Source organism: Gadus chalcogrammus, chromosome 16 (assembly GCF_026213295.1).
Source record: "Gadus chalcogrammus isolate NIFS_2021 chromosome 16, NIFS_Gcha_1.0, whole genome shotgun sequence".
Lineage (NCBI taxonomy): Eukaryota > Metazoa > Chordata > Actinopteri > Gadiformes > Gadidae > Gadus > Gadus chalcogrammus.
This window is the reverse complement of record NC_079427.1, coordinates 14,576,116-14,595,520: the sequence shown is the minus strand read 5'-3', so window position 1 is coordinate 14,595,520 and position 19,405 is coordinate 14,576,116. Positions and strand designations below refer to the sequence as shown.

The 19,405-nt window shown below is 44.5% G+C and overlaps 1 protein-coding gene across 2 annotated transcripts in view; it reads left to right on the top strand.

Moving 5' to 3' along the window:
* LOC130405449 (F-BAR and double SH3 domains protein 2-like) overlaps nt 1-19,405 on the top strand; it is a 57,558-nt gene that overhangs the window by 9,881 nt on the left and 28,272 nt on the right. For both annotated transcript variants that reach the window (XM_056610531.1, XM_056610530.1), the window contains exons 3-8: nt 2,814-2,859; nt 13,524-13,603; nt 13,980-14,124; nt 14,786-14,919; nt 17,937-17,991; nt 18,106-18,234. In XM_056610531.1, coding sequence (XP_056466506.1) covers nt 2,814-2,859; nt 13,524-13,603; nt 13,980-14,124; nt 14,786-14,919; nt 17,937-17,991; nt 18,106-18,234 — 589 coding nt within the window. The remainder of the gene's footprint in view (nt 1-2,813; nt 2,860-13,523; nt 13,604-13,979; nt 14,125-14,785; nt 14,920-17,936; nt 17,992-18,105; nt 18,235-19,405) is intronic.

Sequence of the window (19,405 nt, the reverse complement as noted above, 5' to 3'; positions counted from 1 at the left end):
GGGAGCCCACTTGAGGGGAGGACTCAAATTTCAACCGACTGCTGAAGTATGTGCCCAGCACACGCTGCAACCCTTCACAGTGAAAAGGACTGCAGACACTCTGCCATTCTGCTGCCCACCTGTTTATCCGGGATTTGACGTGATAATTAAATACATTAGCGTACATTAACAAACATACCCTGATATACATGAGGCTCCATCACCCATGCCAGTGAGGGCTCCAGAATATGTTCACAATAAAAGGGGCTTTCTCTTTGCATTGGAGCTGTAATTAGCAAGGAGGGGTTTGACGGTAATTACGCTGTCTGTGTATAGCTTGAGAGGGCCTCTATTTATTTTTAATGCCCTGCTGTTCCCACCTCCTCTGCTGAGCCACACATTTGATATATTTAGATGTCAGGCCTCAGCCTCTTCATCACTAGTTCTCACACCCAGGGAACCTCTAACCACCGTGGGCTGCAGGAATACAACAACAAACAAACACGGAAAAGCACTTCCTGTTCAACAACAAAGGTTTTTTTATTTTTACGTTACTATGTTCATCTGGCTTGTATGTTGTTGCAGCCCACACAAATCAACATTTTTTAAGATAGTAGTTTTTATTATTGGTGAAAGTTACATACAACGTTCAAGCAACATTTTCTTTTATCAAAAATGTTCAATCGAAAAGTATCTCCATTGTGTAAAGCAAAAGTTATCCCAAACCAACCAATAGACCGAAGAACTGTTTGCACCAGGAGGCTGGCCTTTAGGTTTTTCATTAAAATGTTAATTACATCGCAGATGATTGCTGATGTATACTTTGATGGCCTTGATAGCTTAAATTAAATCAAATAGAGTTGAAGACAAAAAGCCATTGTTGCCTTTCACACCCTATATGTCACCAAACCCACGTGACCTATGTTCTGTCTCCGATCCTTAAATATATTCAGTTTTTGCAAGGAGGTCCGAGAAGGAAAACCAACTTGCTGTTGAGGAAACAAGTAATTTCTCAAGCACGCCTTTTATGGCAACATTTTCTTATATATATTTATAATACATATCCAGTGAGATAAAATAAAGGATAAGAGGGTATTGATGTAGACCACAGCTCTGTGATTAATTCTGAGTCGATAAAAAATGCATGAAAGACATTGGACAACCACTTGTAGCACTAGTCCTTTTTCCATCAGATTTTCAAGCGAATGAACTCTTAAAGCGAATTAATTTGTAGCGACATAAGAAGCGCCTAAACGGTTTTCCATCGACAGAATGATTATAGCGAATTAAAATTGTGTCACAATGCCCCGTGTTGAAGCGCATTTTTCTGACCCGCTAGATGATTTTTCCATCAACAATGCGCATGCGCGACATTCTATATCGCTTCAGCCGTTTTCCATTACTTTTATGTCGCTAGAACTTTCCCAAAACCACCTCTGCAGAGCGAATTAACTTAGTACGACAAAATCGGCGTTAGAGCGATATAACCCTTTTTCCATCACATATGTCGCACTAACTTTTGATGCGCATCATTTTAAAGCGCATTATCTTTTTGATGGAAAAGGGACTACTGTTGGCGATTTTGAGAGCTAACTGTGCATGTGCGGAGTGTGTGTATATTCTCTGGAGATAATGCAGGCCTGTGGGTGATGGGATTCCCAAATTGTCCAATTACGACCAGCCCTGGAGCCCTATAGAGTATTTATTCATGCCCCTTCCACTCTCACATGGGACCCTATTTCTGCAAAAATATTTATGGTAGTCAACGGCGAGAGACAAATACATTATTTGATCCTGTTCGAATTGTGCCATGAAATGCATTATAATGATACACAATATGATTTCTGTAAATTCAAATGTTGCATGCTACAGTTTGTCGTCAAACAACAAAGTGACATTTTGTTTTGTGTTTTATAACTCAGTGCATTACATGGGCCTTTTATCAGCTTGGCATCAAGAGAACCAGCAAAACCGGTGGCTTGTTTAACTACATCCACAAATCACACAGGCGTCATATTTACTCCATCTTGTTCTTCAATAGTTTGACGACAAACTGACTTTCTTGACTTTCAGAATGATCTATTCCATTCTAAAACACAATATGTGTATTTCAGGGCACAAATCAAACGGGATCAAACAATTATTTGCCTCTTGCCGTGGACTAATGTAGATGTTTTCTCTCTTTGGGGGGACAGCATGAGGAATGTGACTTTGGCACTCTACATTGTCCAGGTCTGTATTAGCCCATATGAAAACTGATACAACCGTATGTATAGACATTTTGTCAATCTCTTAAGCCTCAAATGTGAACGAACTGTTGAAATAGCCGATGCTATATTTACTTTAGAACAAAATGGGAGCCACTTGCCATGTCTGGTCCTTTGATCTCAACAATTATCCCCTTCCATACTTTCTATATTTCCCTTTGGGACATTCCTGAGGTGAGATAAGACCTGGTTATGCTGCCCGGATGCTGGGGTTTGTCTGATACGCTGAGCTGCAGGGCGGGGGACTGCAATCTACGGCATTTCTTTGAATACAGTCGTCGGCAGGACTTCCTGCCTTCTTGTGTCATGTGGTGGTGGCCAAGCTCACTCTCTTGTATATTAAAGTGATCCCTAACTTTAATTAACCCATATATATTCTGAGCTAAAAAGGGTCCGGCCAAAAGGGTCTGGCCGCTAGCACGAAACGTCCCACTTCCCTCACCGTGTTTTTACATCCCTGCCTTTACCATGAATGCACCTTACTTGCCCTTTCTTCTTGTGCAAGAAAAAGATTTGTATGTTTACAAATCCTAAAGCTCTCACTGCTCTCTGTCTCCCTTTCTTTAGGAGTTACACTCTGAAGAAAGGACAGCTGGAGAGAGACTATGCCCAGGTAAGGGACACCAAGACATGTGGTGATGGATCCGTCCTTTGCTATAACCAATCAAACATACAACTTAAACGCTGTTGCCAAGTAGCTGAAGGGGCGGTCATCTTAACAGTGGAACCTAATTGTGGAGCTCACTAAAGCTAGTTCTCTGAATCAATTCTTACCCTATTTCGCTGCCATAATAAACAGCGCCAAAGATATTTGGCGGGCTGACCAGAAATGAGGCAACTGCTGCAAAGGATTGTGACTGTGTGTGGCCAACTGCATTTCACATTTATTAGACTGGCTAGCTTAAAGGTAACATCAGACTTAATAGAAATGTACCGGGATGAGTACCAGTACTGATTGAGTTACAAGGCTGTAGACGGGTTATGTGTAATGGATACCCAAACCTTTACCCTGCTGAAAAAGGACACATAAAAAGGCAATTGGCCCTTTACCACCTGATGGAACCAAAGCAGGTTTAAGAGGTTGTGAGATGCCTACAAACAGGTGAACTAATCCAACCACTTGCATTTACATCTGCATTTACATCTGCTGTGCCACCTGCCGAGTTATTTTACCTCCCTGGTGGTTAAGCTTTATCACTTCTAGCTTCTCGTTACCTTGCTAAGGTGAAACAATCCAATATATTTTAAACCGATTTTGGAATAGATTTTTTAGGATTATTCCAATCAAGATAATTAAATACCATCCACTTTTATTTGACAGCGTATATATCAATGCGGATAGATCATATATTTCCAGTTTTACAAATGTGGGAATAGATTTTTTACAATATGGTCTAAAAAACCCTAGCAGTGGCCCTAATGGGTGAGGGTTGTATACAGCGTGCAGAGGCTGAGGCTGGGGGGAAGACTGGAGCGACGCACTGTAGAGTGGCAGCAGATGTCAGCCAAACTGTACACCACTCACACCCTGGAGACTCCTTGGTGCTGCAGCTCAGCAAAGGTGCTCCTTCTCTCACTTTCATAGGACCGCACACGCGTAAAGATACACGAAGGCAAATGCACGCATGCACTCCTGAAAAGCTCTCTGCTGCAATTACCATGCTGTGCACCCAGCCTAAGTTGAAGCACATTCCAATAGATAGTCAATCTTGGCAAACACACACACTCACACACACACACACATTCACACACACACACACACACACACACACACACACACACACACACACACACACACATTCACACACACACACACACACACACACACACACACACACACACACACACACACACACACACACACACACACACACACACACACACACACACACACACACACACAGACAGACACAGACAATCTGAGTGTGTGGTGGCAGGGGTGACTGCAATGAGTTCTGTTCTAAAAACATTTTTTTGTCAACACATTCATGCACAGAGCCATTCCCAGCTGTGTGCAGCTGTTCACACAAATTGCCCTTGTTTACTGTCCCCTCCATTCTCTCAGTACACTGTGCTTGAGTGTGCGCGTGCGCATGCACGTGTGTATTGTTTATTGTGTGCAGTCTGTATGTTTAACTGTGTGTTTATTCGTTTCTTGCTTGTGTTTGATGGCATGCCATATACTATGTGTATATGTAGACAAGTAGAAAGTCATGTGTATAGATTTTGTTTGTATACAAGTAGGATATGATGTGCTGTAAGGGACATTATCTAAACCTACCAAATGCACTTCTGCTGTCACGTAACATCTGACAGCCAAACTGAGACTAAACGCATATCCCATACTGAAAACCTCACACATGTTCAATTGAGATGCTGTCATGCAAACTACTGAGATGAGCCATTCCCACACGCAGACCTGAATCCCTTATTTACTGAATACAATTATGAAAGAAAAAAAACATTTCTCCCTCTACATTTTGTCAAAATGAATTAGAATTCAGAAAATATTGCATTATACCCTGAGAATTAAAAGAATGACTGGTGAAGGTGAAGAAGGTGTTATTTTTTTTTTCTGTTACATTTTCCACTGATTTCTGTTTTACTCTGAAAAAACTGAACAGTGGGCTCACCTGACAGCACACAGAGAGTACCCACTGAGATAGTGGAAAAGAGAGATGGAGACAGGAAACGGAACAAGAGAGATTGAATAACGCGGAAAAGCCATAGAGGACACAAGATTGTGAATCGGATAGAAGAAGTAAGAGATGAATAGTTGTACTGATTGCAAGATGCTGATGGAGTAAAATACATTTCAGAAAGAGACCTAGGCATGTGATAGAGAGAGAGAAGCAAAAGGAAAAGAGGCAAGTTTGCATGAGAGAGCAAGAGATGCAACCATGGTTGGTGATGGTGATTGTGTGTGTGCTGTATTCCCCTCCCATACTCAACATTTCTGGAATAGTTGTACACTGGGGTCACACTCGCCTGGACTGCCCGAAAAGGCCAGAATGTTCTGTGTGTGTCTGTGTTTGTGTCTTCACTTTTGTGCTTTTGTGAGTGCAGTTCTGAGAAACGAACTCCTGTAAGCTTTGTGTGTGTGTGTGTGTGTGTGTGTGTGTGTGTGTGTGTGTGTGTGTGTGTGTGTGTGTGGTTGTGTGTGTGGTTGTGTGTGTGTGTGTGTGTGTGTGTGTGTGTGTGTGTGTGTGTGTGTGTGTGTGTGTGTGTGTGTGTGTGTGTGTGTGTGTGTGTGTGTGTGTGTTGCCATTTAACGGGACTTTCTTTACAGAGTTTCACAATATCAAGTACATTTGTGTATTGGATAACGCTTCTCATTTCCTCTTCCTTCTTACAATGCAAAGAAGTGCCGAGGCTATTCCAAAAATATTGTTTATGTGCAGCAACTAACTCATTCAAATGAAGTTATGGATTTATGGAGATGTATTGAATTCCTCTCCTCTTCTCTGTCTGGACTATACATGTCTGCCTTTTATTCTCCGCAATGCAGATTGCCTCCCTCCTTCTCTCCCGGCTTCTCTCTCCTCTCCCCGCTCGCTCCAGACCTCAATCCTTCTGCCCTTCTCTCACACCGATGGAACGGAACACTGTACATTAGTGTACATTAGTGCACATCCTGAGCACAGGAAGAACTTGTGCACAAGCACACACTCACATGCACACACAGAGACAAACGCATACTGCAGATGCATGTAATCAAGAAACTGTCCCACACACAAACACACAGCTAGTGTTTGTCCCTTAAGTGCTCCTGTCTGGAGAGAGAGAGAGAGAGAGAGAGAGAGAGAGAGAGAGAGAGAGAGAGAGAGAGAGAGAGAGAGAGAGAGAGAGAGAGAGAGAGAGAGAGAGAGAGAGAGAGAGAGAGAGAGAGAGAGAGAGAGAGAGAGAGAGAGAGAGAGAGAGAGAGAGAGAGAGAGAGAGAGAGAGAGAGAGAGAGAGAGAGAGAGAGAGAGAATTTAGTCCTGCCTACCAGCCTCCATATCTCTCCTCACCCATGCTGCAGTTGACCAGAGGCTCAGCCCCATGCTCACTGTCACTTTCTTTTCACTCTTCCCTCATCTGTTTCTTTAATTCTATCCATTTGTCCATCTAGCCATCCATGTCAGTGAACTTAGTTTGAGTCTTAAATAAACCTCACTCAAGCAGAGTTCTGTAGGCACACTTCCCCTTTGAAACATCTGTGGCAGCATCCAGTTAGACATAGACAACTGAACACACACGTTCCTCTCTACAACCTTCCAGTTTTGTTTTATTAACCTGTGCCCAAAAAAAACCCAAAGGAATTTCAATCCTCTTCTGCCGTTACACATTTCGACGCAGTCTCGGAACTTCCAACTCTCCCCGTGGTCCACTAAGCAGGGCCTCACTCTTAACCCCGTTTACCTTAGCTGAGGAGATCTTTTTATACACTCCCAGGCTGGCTTCCACTACCCTGACATCTTCCTGTGTCTTAATGGGGTTGTCTGCATAAGCAGTTCTTTAATAGGGAGCTGTGCCGCAGCCATGCTGGTGAGAGTCCTGTTACGCTGTGTCTGTGAACCGGAAAGAGGTCAGGCTGCAGAGCATCCCTCAGAGTGGGCAGCCCTGTCCCATTCCACTGACACTGGTCTGCTCAGTCTCCCCCCTGTCATAGCCAGACATGAGGCTCCCCTTTGCAATAGACTCCCATCCATGATCTTAAAACAAAACAGAAAAGCCATGAGAGTGGAAAGCATGAACGATGATCCACTCTGTCAGAAGCCTTCTGTTGCTCAAGGGACAGAAGGTCAATGTCTATGTCATCGAGTTTACACAAATCGATCCCTGAAAATGTTAAATATTATCCATGTTTCTTCCATGACATGAGCACAGTATGTTTGTTCATATGGATTATCAAGTCCATTAATTGATTCCGCAGGTTGGACAATTTGAGAGCATCTTGTAGTCCGCACAGAGCAAGTCATCAGGCCTCCAGTTCTTCCTCTGTGGGCTCTCCCTATGGGACTCAAGGAGAACTCCATATTAATTGTGTCCGATGAGAAAAATTAAAAATAATCTGTTTAGATAACCATCAATCAAGAAACCATCGATCCCTAGAGCAAGGCCGGTCGCCCATTAGCTGTAGTTAGTTCCTCCAGTGTGAGACCATGACAGGAACCAGAATTCAGTGGTGCTGGTCTTTCAACAGAGCTGTGGTGCACTGTGTATCACAGTCACCTTCTCCACAGAGGTCTGTTTAAAACCCCATCGCATGGCTCCTTATCGCATACTGGATCGTTTGTAACCGTTCCATCCTGGGGCTGTAGACGGTTAAATTGCTTTCTGGAAGCTACACAGAGGCCTCCCGGTCCGCTAACCCCCCAGTGTAGGCCACGTCTCCTCAGCCAATAGATGACCTGCTGAGGCGTGTTGGCGGTCACACTGATCCACCTGTAGCTGCGCTTCCAACCCGCGCTCGAGGACATCTGTCGCTTAGTTTTACCTGTTGCGCGTGCATAGGTTTTTTTATTTGCAAGATCACCACGCTTGATATCACACCCTCCAGCTTCCTGTGCTCGTGCAGAGGGTATTATTTGGATCCTCGTGTTTGAAGTGTACACCTGCTATACTGTCACGTCGAGAACGGGAGCCACAAGAATCCCACCACCGGTTGAAAACGGTGCTGTCTCACTTTTCCCCACAAACTGATCACACCACAATTGTATGCAAGGGGGAAAAAAAACGTTCCTGATGCAGAGAATCACGTATCTCAAGGAGGTAGAAAATTAAATGTTCCGCCACTCCTCCACACACTCCCTCACACCCTCCGCTCCCGGCATGCACCACGCTGGATGGAGAGAGAGAGAGGGAGGGAGGGAGGGAGGGAGAGAGAGAGAGAGAAAGAGAGGGAGCAAGAGGGAGCGAGCTGGAGGGCGTCAAGGTGACTGCGCTGAGTGCCTTGGCGGGGTTCCGTTCGCTGGCAGAGAGAGTGGTAGAGGATCGAACGGTGGGCGGAGATATGGAGATTGATCGTCCAACACCCAGCCATGCACCCCCTGTCTCAACCCCTCTCCGCCGATCACTGTGAACCCCAGGCGGCTGGTCAGCAAACGGCTCCGAATTTATGAAGCAAAAAAACAAGCTCCCTCCCTCTTCCTCTTCTCTCCTCCTGCTCGGTCGGTGCACCAACAGATCACGTTCAGTGTGGATATTTGTAGCAGCAGACGCTGGCATTCTGCCTGGCGGTCGAGTCGACAAGCTTTTGTTTTGTCAGAGACAGAAAGGAGGAGGATCGCGGCAGACAATAGTCTGAGTGGGTTCAGACGGCCACTTTATCTCGCTGAATGTCAATTAGCCAACATCTTGTCTATCACTGCTGCACCGGCAGACACTCTCAAGCGTATGCACACATACACATACGCATACACACAAACACACACACACACACAAACACACACACACACACACACACACACACACACACACACACACACACACACACACACACACACACACACACACACACACACACACACACACACACACACACATACACACACTCACTCATTCTCTCCTTGTCACCTCAGGATATCCTGCTGTTTGAATACCCACTATGGCACTGGAATCATAAAAACAGGATGTGTGCCTGCCCGTTTGTGGATGCATGATTGACACATGTGTGCACACATGTTCTGCTGTATATCTATGTGTGTGTTTTTGTATCACACTGGTGTGCTTTAGAAAGCATGCGGTCCCTGGCTCACCTAGACTACACAGGGAAGGGCATGGGGTTGCTATGGCAACCTCCCTTCCAGGTGGTTGTATGATGACATCTGCACTGAGGAGAGAGAGAGAGAGAGAGAGAGAGAGAGAGAGAGAGAGAGAGAGAGAGAGAGAGAGAGAGAGAGAGAGAGAGAGAGAGAGAGAGAGATGAGAGAGAGAGAGAGAGAGAGAGAGAGAGAGAGAGAGAGAGAGAGAGAGAGACTGTAGCAGTGAACCACGTGCCATCTAGGTGGATTTAGGGTTCTTCTGATTATATTATATATTGCGGAGTTGGTAGAATTGATGCAGTAAGAGCAGGTTTGACCTCCCGACCCATCTCCCCAGAGTCAGACCGTTGAATCAGTCTGACTCGGGCCAGGTGAGGCTGATCAAACCAATAACCACTCACAGTCCACACAAATCAACAAACACAAGCTAACTAACAAGCAGACACACGGACAGACACACGGGCAAAAGTAGACAGACACAGATCCTTATCAAACGGTTCTGATTTCAAAGCAAAGTGGGAGAGGCATGCTTCACGTCTTCAGGGAGGGAATCAAATGCCAATATTTGGGGACTGATTACAAAACACTTAACACAGTAAACAATCAGCTTGTGCTTATTACTGGTCGATACTTTTTTCATCCTCACATGTCCAGTATTGGGATTAGGTATTAGAAGTAGTGCTAACCAATCATATCATAATCAATCACATTTTCATTTCATAGTTTCATTTCATAGCGATAAAATTACCATATGATACATTGCAATGGAATGCCTGAGCTGCGATAAATGGTATCTTTACACGTGCCATGGTGGTGCGGATTTTTTATTGTAATTATTAAACCATGAATTATCTAAATCACAAGTCATACCTACATCGCAGTATGCAACGTGACTGCGTAGCGCATGTTTCCCTCATCGCGCAGCCCCGATTAGAAGAGTAAGAAAAGGTTATAATGCTTTATTTAGCTCTGTCATCATAGTCTGCCTATGTCACACACCAACCATGGTCTCCCAGAACTGGTGACCTAAGTAATGTGCAGGGCGGGATCTCTATCCACTTCAGCCATATTTGGATTGGGGAGAGACTCTGTTATTCTGTGATTCAGGAATCTGACCTCATGGTTTATCCCTTCAAGGAGAAGGGAGAAACCAAAAGGGAGTGCCACTGGGCGTTCTGTACAGTGGTCCGCTGTGTAGGCTGATCTAATCCTGATGATCTGACCTCCTATGCACGGGTCGTCTTATCTCCTTCCGGCCTCAGTAGGGCATGTTCGCAACACAGGTACAGTACGGAGCTGTGAATATATAAAGGCTGCTGTTGTTTATAGAGGATGGAGGTAGAAAAGCACAGCTGGCCAATCAGTGAGCCAGGTGATTGTTACCGATCACTCACTGGCTGGCTGCCTCACTGGCCGTCACGGGCTGTCCTTCACTCAGTCGGTCTTCCCGCTTGCGCATGTGCAGACGCGTACATGCACAGGCACGCATGCACGCCCGCACGCACGCACGTGTGCACACACCCTTTAACCAAAAACATTCCCGCCAACTCCACCCTTCCCTAGAGAGTGAGGGAAGTTGACTGTTTGTTGTCATGCGTTTCACATTTGTTTGAGGGGCTGGGTTTTGGCAAGGAGCTCACGATAGTATACGTATCAAGATGCATGGGTTACGACATAAGTCGTTGGAAGACATATTGCGTGACTGCAGTACTCCCCATAATTAAAGTTGCAGCTTGTAGCTTAAAATGACCCTGACGTATCCATAGTCAATGCTGATTGATAGGGATTTCAATAATGTTATAAATAAAATCACAGCCTATAACTGATATATTCTACAAAAAAAAAATGCTGGCCAGCCCGAACCTTTCTCTTTGTTTTTGTGTAAATCGTACTTTCGTCAATCCCAGTATCCCTCCCACTCATCAGGGGATATTGAAAAAGCAACAGATTTTTATTTATTATGTTACCAGTCATTTGTATTAGCAGTAAAAGATCAATTCTTGGGCAAAAATGACAACATATTCGTGAGTGAATAAATTAAATAATTAAATAATCTATAGCTGGTATCCGTGTATCTATACAATATTAGCACGCAAAATATTGAGATACTACACTGTATCAATTTTTTCCACAACCTCCACTACATCCACCACTTGCTTGTGCCGTCTTATTTCTGTGTGTGTGTTTTTTTGTCTGTGTGTGTTTGTATGTGTACTGGGATGTGTGTTATGTGTGTCTGTGTGTGTGAACATACATAATGTATTTGGGAACAGGGCGACCATAGTCTGCTACAGAGGCCCCTCTCTAAGCTTGTGCAGCTCGTGCCAGACCCTCACTAACAGGCCAAGCCTTGAGCTCCAGAGACATTGAGAAGGAAATAATGAGCGATGTTATTTAGTGTACAGTTTGTATATGGAGAATCAAGACAAAAGTGCAGAAGTCATCATCAGCAGAGGGAAAGTTTCACAACAATAATGAGGGAGGTGAGGAAGGAGGTGAAGAAAATGAAAAGGGCATGAACGATGCTTATCAAGGGTTCCCCATTAACACAGATTAAAGCGTGTGGAATTGAATGCAATGGGATTGGTGTGTGACGATAATGGGGATGGCAAGTGGATTAGAGAGAGAGGGAGAGGGAGATACGACACGCGGCAGCAGCCAAGGAGAAGAAGCATATTCAATTTGGAAAGACTAAGCTGGAAACAGACAGGAGAGAGATGGAGATTGGTAGGAGAGGGGGATTGAAAGAGGCAGGAATGGGGGATGGTGAAAGGAAGGAGATGTAGGTTGAGAGAGATGGAGAGACAGAAGGGAAATGGAGGGACAGGTGAGGGATATGGAGAGAGGCAGGAGAGAGATGGAGGGACAGGTGAGGGATATGGAGAGAGGCAGGAGAGAGATGGAGGGACAGGTGAGGGATATGGAGAGAGGCAGGGGAGAGATGGAGGGACAGGAGAGGGATATGGAGAGAGGCAGGAGAGAGATGGAGGGACAGGTGAGGGATATGGAGAGAGGCAGGGGAGAGATGGAGGGACAGGAGAGGGATATGGAGAGAGACAGCAAAGAGATGGAGGGACAGGTGAGGGATATGGAGAGAGGCAGGGGAGAGATGGAGGGACAGGAGAGGGATATGGAGAGAGGCAGGAGAGAGATGGAGGGACAGGTGAGGGATATGGAGAGAGACCGCAATGAGATGGAGTAGCAACAGAGGGATATGGAGAGAGAAAGGGGAGAGATGGAGGGACAGGAGAGGGATATGGAGAGAGGCAGGGGAGAGACCGGCAGGCTTTGTAGGGTGGGGATGTGTGGAGGGGACAGAGAGAGTTATGGGGGGGGATGTGTTGCCCTGGAGGCGTGTTTGGAATCATGGGAGACTACGGTTCCATGTAAACAAACATGCGTGTGCTCTGCCCGGAGTATTTACTCCAGCAAAGGATTGAGACATACATACTCACAAGCATACATACACCAACACAGACACACGCAAACGCATACACAACTGTCTGTTAGTGCTTCTAACACAGTGACCCATCCCAGTAGATGTTGAGCCCCTCTCACACATGCAGTCAGTCCTGTAAATGTGCCGGAGCATTTCCTGCATTGGATCATGTGTGAATGGCAATAGGGATCGATATTCGGTTTCAAGACCTAATGACATTTATATGGAACTGCCGGAAAGCGGTGCCTGAAAGGTTATCCCAGTCATTTACCATGAACTACGAGTGAAGGAGGTTTAGGTTAGTTCTGCCAGTGGGCTACACTATTTTCATCCCCTTATTTTGGCTTACTGTAGGCTCGATCCCTCCACTCAACTACCTCAGCTCGACGTCTGGTACCGCCATCGCTAAGAGCTTACTATAGAGCTTACAATAGTAAGCACTGCAGTGTAGATGTTTGACAAATATTTGTATTGTCTTTTTTCAATTACAACACAAAGACACAACACAAAACAAGCAAGGTACATAAGTGTGAAGAGGTTTCAAATATGCAGATATTAGTGATACATTCTGCTGGTGTGGTAACTGATTATTTTACCTCATGGCATCACCTCAAGTAAGATTGTAAATCTTACTTGAGAGCGGAACTGTATTTTTCATATAGAGTTAGTTCGGCACAAACATTAAATGTAAAAATTGCCCGAGAAATGCTCAACACTTTAAAGTAAACCTTCCACCACCTCCTTCTCCAGCACCTCCCCTGCATGTCAAGGCTTTCCCTGACAATAACCGTCAGAGTCATTCTAATCTAAAATGTCCGCACACACACTATTCAATAATGGTCACCTCACTTCTGGGCCATTTCCATGGACATTGGAGCTAATGAAGTTCTTAAAAACAGGCCCCCCCATCCAAGCTGACTTATATTCTCTTTAACTGCTGTGGATGATTATCTGAGTGGAAATCTATTCGGGTTTTTTTCTGTTTTTATTTCATCCAAACAAATAGGTGAGAAAGTGAACTGGACGGTTTTGTTTAAGTGGTTGTTGTAACCGCAGCAAACGTTTCACATGTGGTTTTCTTCTTTTTCTCAGGCTCTGCAAAAGTTGGCGAGTCAGTACCTGAAGAGAGATTGGCCAGGAATCAACCCTGATGATCAGAGAACTGACTACAGGTACCCTTGTGTTGGGTTCCCTTGCATGCCCTCTCTCTTACTTAGAATCGATCTGTTTCTCTGTTTTTCCTCTGTTTCTCTTGCTCTGTTTCCCTCCCTCTACGTTTCCTTCTACCTTCCTATATCTGTCCGTCTGTCTCTCCATCTCCTTCTGCCTGCTGTGTGTGTCTAACAATGTGGGTACATAGGCTCTTCATATGATTGCATGACGAGATATGACTGCGGGAACCTGTAATATTATTGTTGCGTGGAATTTTGAACGCGTTTGAACGCGAATGGTCTCTCTCACACTCTCTCTCTCTTCCCCCCCCCCCGATCTCTCTCCCGATCTCTCTCTCTTGCTCTCCCCCTATCTCTGTCGCTCCCATGGCTGCAGGAATGTGTATGTGGTGTGGAGGTCCTACTTGGAGGGTACGGTGCAGGTGAGCCAGTCCAGACTCAATGTTTGCGACAACTACAAGGGTCAGGTCTCGGACCCGGCCAAGACCCTGCGGCTCTACAAGGAGCAGCAGCTCAAGAAGGTTGGTGCCTCCGACATCTCCATCCCCACACAGCGACACACCATCCTCCAGCATGAAGCCGTCATGTAAAGGGTGCCATTCAAACTAGGGTTTGGAGCAGTTGACTAGGCGGACGACTCAGTGGCTGATCCTCTGTTATTCTCGCCCACATAGGCAAATAAGTCTCATAGTGATTCCGGTTTGATTCCGGCATCTGGTCATTTGCTACAAGGCATTCCTTTTCCCTAAACCCACTTCCCTGCCCATCTTCCCTGCCCTATCTTTTAAAGACAGGACATGGCCCAAAGAAAAAACAGGTTGACTTGGGATGTCGTCAGAGTTAATTGAATGTCTGTGACATTCTTTGTTGCATTCGATTGTTTCCTCAATTAATCAAAATATGATTTGATACAAAAATACATTTGATTCATCCCTAAAACCTGAAATCAGATGCAGCCACATACAAGTTATATGCCAAGCCTGATAGATCTGACCAACAGTGCAAAATAAGGGACTCCAAACCCATTGTGATGTACTCCTGACTTCGGTCATCAGTTAATAATTCTAATGGACCAAATCAATAACCATATTGACATCATTTATCAAAAGGGTCAAAAAACCACAGTCGCTGACATCAGAGCCGCAGTCCTCTAATCGCTCCCTCCCTTCCCCCCCCCCTCAGACCATGGAGCAGCTGAACGGCATACAGGCAGAGCTGCAGGAGTCAGCGAAGGAGCTGGCCAAGGCCAAGAAGAAGTACTACGACTGTGAGCAGGTGGCTCACGCCGTGCGGGAGAAGGCCGACATAGAGGCCAAGTGAGTACCCCATCGCTGGCTCTCGTGTGTGGTGGGGGGGTTGAGATCAGTGATGCGCAATTAAGATAGTTTCTCACCCTAATCCGCTTATTGCTGTAGCTGCACCCGACCGCTACTCAAACTGGTGTTTGATAACAGAGATTACACTTGCGTCGGTTTTTCCCAACTGTCTATTATGAAATTATGTTTGCTAACCCCTCCCGCTGGCCATTTTCCCATTTTTCTAAGGCTATAAAAAAGTCTAAATTAATTATTTTCTTCAGAATATTATGCCAAGGAAATTAGTTCAGTGTATGCCTATTAGGCAACTATCAGGCTATCATACGATTAATAGAGATGTCAGAGCAAGTTGAGGAAGTAGTTTTGCACGTTGCTCTATTGTATGTTCTGTTGAAACCTAGTTCTTTTGTTAACGTTGTTAATCTGAGAATTTGCCTGATTTGGTCATGCATTTTCATGGATGTACCAAACAACAAAATGCATAGTAAATTTTTGACTTTATTATTGCATTATAGGCTTTCTTTATTCATGTAAAACGTTATTGAACAATACAAAGACCAGCTGAAATATTTCAGGGGCAAAATAAAGAGGCATTTGCATGTGAACATAAATAAAGAATAAAATAGGCGTAGACCTATGCTATAATATAACACGTATCTTATTCTTCAAATAAATGCGGCGGCATTAAAGGATATGCTATATCAAACTTAGATTCAATAATTAGGATGTTTTAAAATAAATAGTTTATTGTGAGAAATTATGTAATGATTTTTACTAACTCCCCTTCCCTGCAAATCACATAAATATTATAATACCCAAAATAGGCCGATCCGCAGATGCCTACTGCCGCGGTTGCAGTCGGATCCCAACGGCCAATTACTCTATCCATGAATCTCTTGTAACGTTAGAGATACATTGGCTTCTAATGAGAGAGAGACGGAGTGGGGTAACATAAAGACCAGACGGCATAGCTAAGGGGCCGATGAGATTCCTTGCTAGAACCTTTCTCGGATATAAATAGACTTAAAGGGTAAGTTCAGGATTTGGGCTTCTCTGCCTTTTGTGATCCTTTCCGGGGGTAGACAAGAGCCATTCATTTAGTCGGTTCAGTGATCGTCCCATACGTACCTTCTAACGGTTAGCGTTAGCACACTGAGGAAAAGTCCCAGGTGCCAAAGCACTACTTCTGCAACTCAACTTAATACACCAACATCTTAATCTATTTTGGTGTTTATTTCTGAAAGAAACTATGTTAAAATGGCGAATTCCTAACCCGAGCAGTTACTGCAGCACTATTTTGTTTGAAATCCCAAGTTTCTTCTTCCACTGGGCTTTGAGCAACGACCGGGTGTCCCCCACAGTAACAACACGACTGATTTGTAGAATTGGAAGAAAAAACGGTTATTAAGAATATGAAATTTGCAGAATTCTCGTTGTGGGAATTCAACTTTTTAACTTGGTTTATTCCAAATATACACACATTTACATTTAAGGCGTTTAGCAGATGCTTTTATCCAAAGCGACTTACAGTACAGTAAGGATGTTCATAGAACCAAGTGCAAGTACAACAATCGCTAGGCTAACCAATTCCCCGTGTTACAGCAATGATAGCAGCTACTGCAGTTGCTACACAGTTAAGTACTATAATACAATACAACACAATACAATACAATGTACAATGGTGGCCAGAAGCGGGAGGGTGGCTATGCAGAGTCGAGGTGGACTCTGAACAGGTGAGTCTTGAGTCTTTTTCGGAAGATAGTGAGCGACTCTGCGGTCCTGAGAACGTCAGGGAGCTCGTTCCACCACTGAGGTCCCAAAACCGAGAAAAGTTGTGACTTTGCTGATCGACCTTTGCTAGCTCTTAGCGATGGCGGTACCAGACGTCCAGCTGAGATAGTTGAGTGGAGGGATCGAGTTGGGGTGTGTGGCTTTACCACGTTGAATTGTGGAACTATGGCTTCTGGGATTTGACATCAGCGTGCTACTGCCTACTTGTAGCAGGTACGCACCGGTCTCTTAACCGATGGATAGAAAAGTGGTGACTGTGACTGCTGTTAACCCCGGGAAGGTTTACAAAAGGTGAAAAATCCCAAAAGTCTTATGCCGGTCTGAATGTGCCCCTCCAGGGCAAAGATAATTGAGCCATAATAAAGACCAAAACACAAATATAGATTTTCTTCAGGGCCGCCATCAATTGGAAAATTTGTTACACTGCACAATGTTTTTTTCTTTTTGATACTGGACCTAAGGCAGCTGTTGTCAATGAGACAGTAAAACATTTAAATTCTTGGCTCGGTTTTACACCTATATTGATTGGTCAGTCAACTCTGTGTTTTTCTATCACAATGCCACAACCCCAAAGAAATTACTGTATTACTGTATTGTGTGTGTGTGTGTGTGTGTGTGTGTGTGTGTGTGTGTGTGTGTGTGTGTGTGTGTGCGTGTGTGTGTGCGTGTGCGTGTGCGTGTGTGTGTTCGTGAAATCTTTTTCATCAGTGAGTGGAGTTGGGACATTAATCATTGTCACTGACACAGCACACACACACACACACAGAAATCCTCCATACACACATCGTGAAACTCACACATTTACAGCAATTTCATTATGTTTTCATATTCTTCCTCATATTTACGTTAATGGAGACTCCATCTCCTTATTTGCATGATTACTCATATGAAAGCCCGCCATAACCACCCCCGCTTTCTCTTGAAAAAGAAAAATGGTCACTTTATACACCTGCAAACAATTCATTCACTCAGTCGACGGATGTGTGCATGTCCATAGGTGCAGTAGATTTATTGTACATCATTGCTCAGTGAATATTACATTGCATTGGTGTTAGTAAGATGTCTGTCTTTACTGACTCAATGTTGTGTCAGTCCGGGGAGTCGGGGGATCTCTATATTTTCCACTCTCACTCGCCTTTTGGGAGGCTTAAAAACCGACATGCGTTCTTTTATTCATGATTACAAAAACCAGGGATGAGGATTGTTTGTTGTTCCTTTCTCTTCAGGTCCAAGTTGGGTTTGTTTCAGTCGCGAATTAGTTTACAGAAAGCGAGTGTGAAGGTAAATGAACACAAACAGACGCACACACACACTTTAAAGAACACGCCGATACACTGAATGAGGGACCACCAGTGTCACATGCAGCCCCGTCTCTTTGCCTGCTTCGCTCCCCAGTTGAAAGCCAAAAGGAGTGACTGTAACTCCAAGGCGACCCAGGCCAGGAACGACTACTTGCTGACCCTGGCGGCTGCCAACGCCCACCATGACCGCTACTACCACACAGACCTGCTGTACGGCATCCAGGTACGGAGCACACACACGACGGCTGCATACCAATAGTCTCTCAATAGCCTTGATCCCCACATATTCCAAAAAAACGGCCACCTGAATCCGCTTCATCAGAGTGTGTCCTGCACAAGAAGTGCTTCAGAGATTTTTTTCAACTACATTCTCAGACACATGCCCGTAGATCAGGTCTGAAGGTTTTGATTGGCTGGGATAATTACCGGTCGCTGTCGACTCTAGTAAGTCTAAAGCGGCTCAGCTGTCACAAGTCCACACGGCTCCTTTCCTCCGGCTAACGAGCCATAGAAGGGAAGATGTGGGAGCCAATGATTGTCTCGCAGGGCAGAATGTTGAATGGCTAGGCTGGGTTTTCGACTCTGCGTTACCTCAAAGGTTACCAGGTTTGATCCCCGATTGTCTGCAGTGCCCTAACCCGTGGGCAACCTTGGGAAAATGCCCTAAAGCCCAATCTGCTCCTTAATTACATATTCTATATCTGTATTCACATTGATTTCGGTAAAACTGTAAATGTTGAATTATAAATGTCACACTATCAGCTTGATGGTGCAGCAACTACAAATACGGTCAGTTCGGCTCTAGTGTGATTTACCAATGCCCCCCCCCCCCCTTATCTCATGTTCCCCTAATAGCACTGGACAAAATATAAATAGTACAACTACAGTGTGGGATATCTCTTTTTAGTTTAGTTGTTTGGACAGTCCAAGTGGCTACATTGCACAAATTAATTGTTAAGAGTCAAAAGCTAAGTTGATTTTCAACAGGGTTTAAGGATGAATCAGTAGATCATACTTTGATTTAAAGTCTGTTACAAGCCCACAAATGCTCATCCTGGAAGGTGTCACACGCCTTCTGTCTGTACGGTCAAAGATTTGCAGAGAAGGGACTATATTTGCAAATCATGGACGATATGTGTGGATTCTGTGTACCTTTACTTATGCACCACACACCCTGGGATTCGGTTCTACATTGAGTTCTATAGTCATACTCACTCTACGTCACACAAACACAAACGCAAATCTGACTCAAGAATTGAAACAGTGTCTCTTAATGAGCTGTAATTGCTCCTCTCGTCACTTGTTTGAACCAACCATATTTGTTCTATCTCCATCGCGTTCATATGTATCCTTGTATAGATAAATACATGCTTCACTTGGCCTTTTTGCTACCC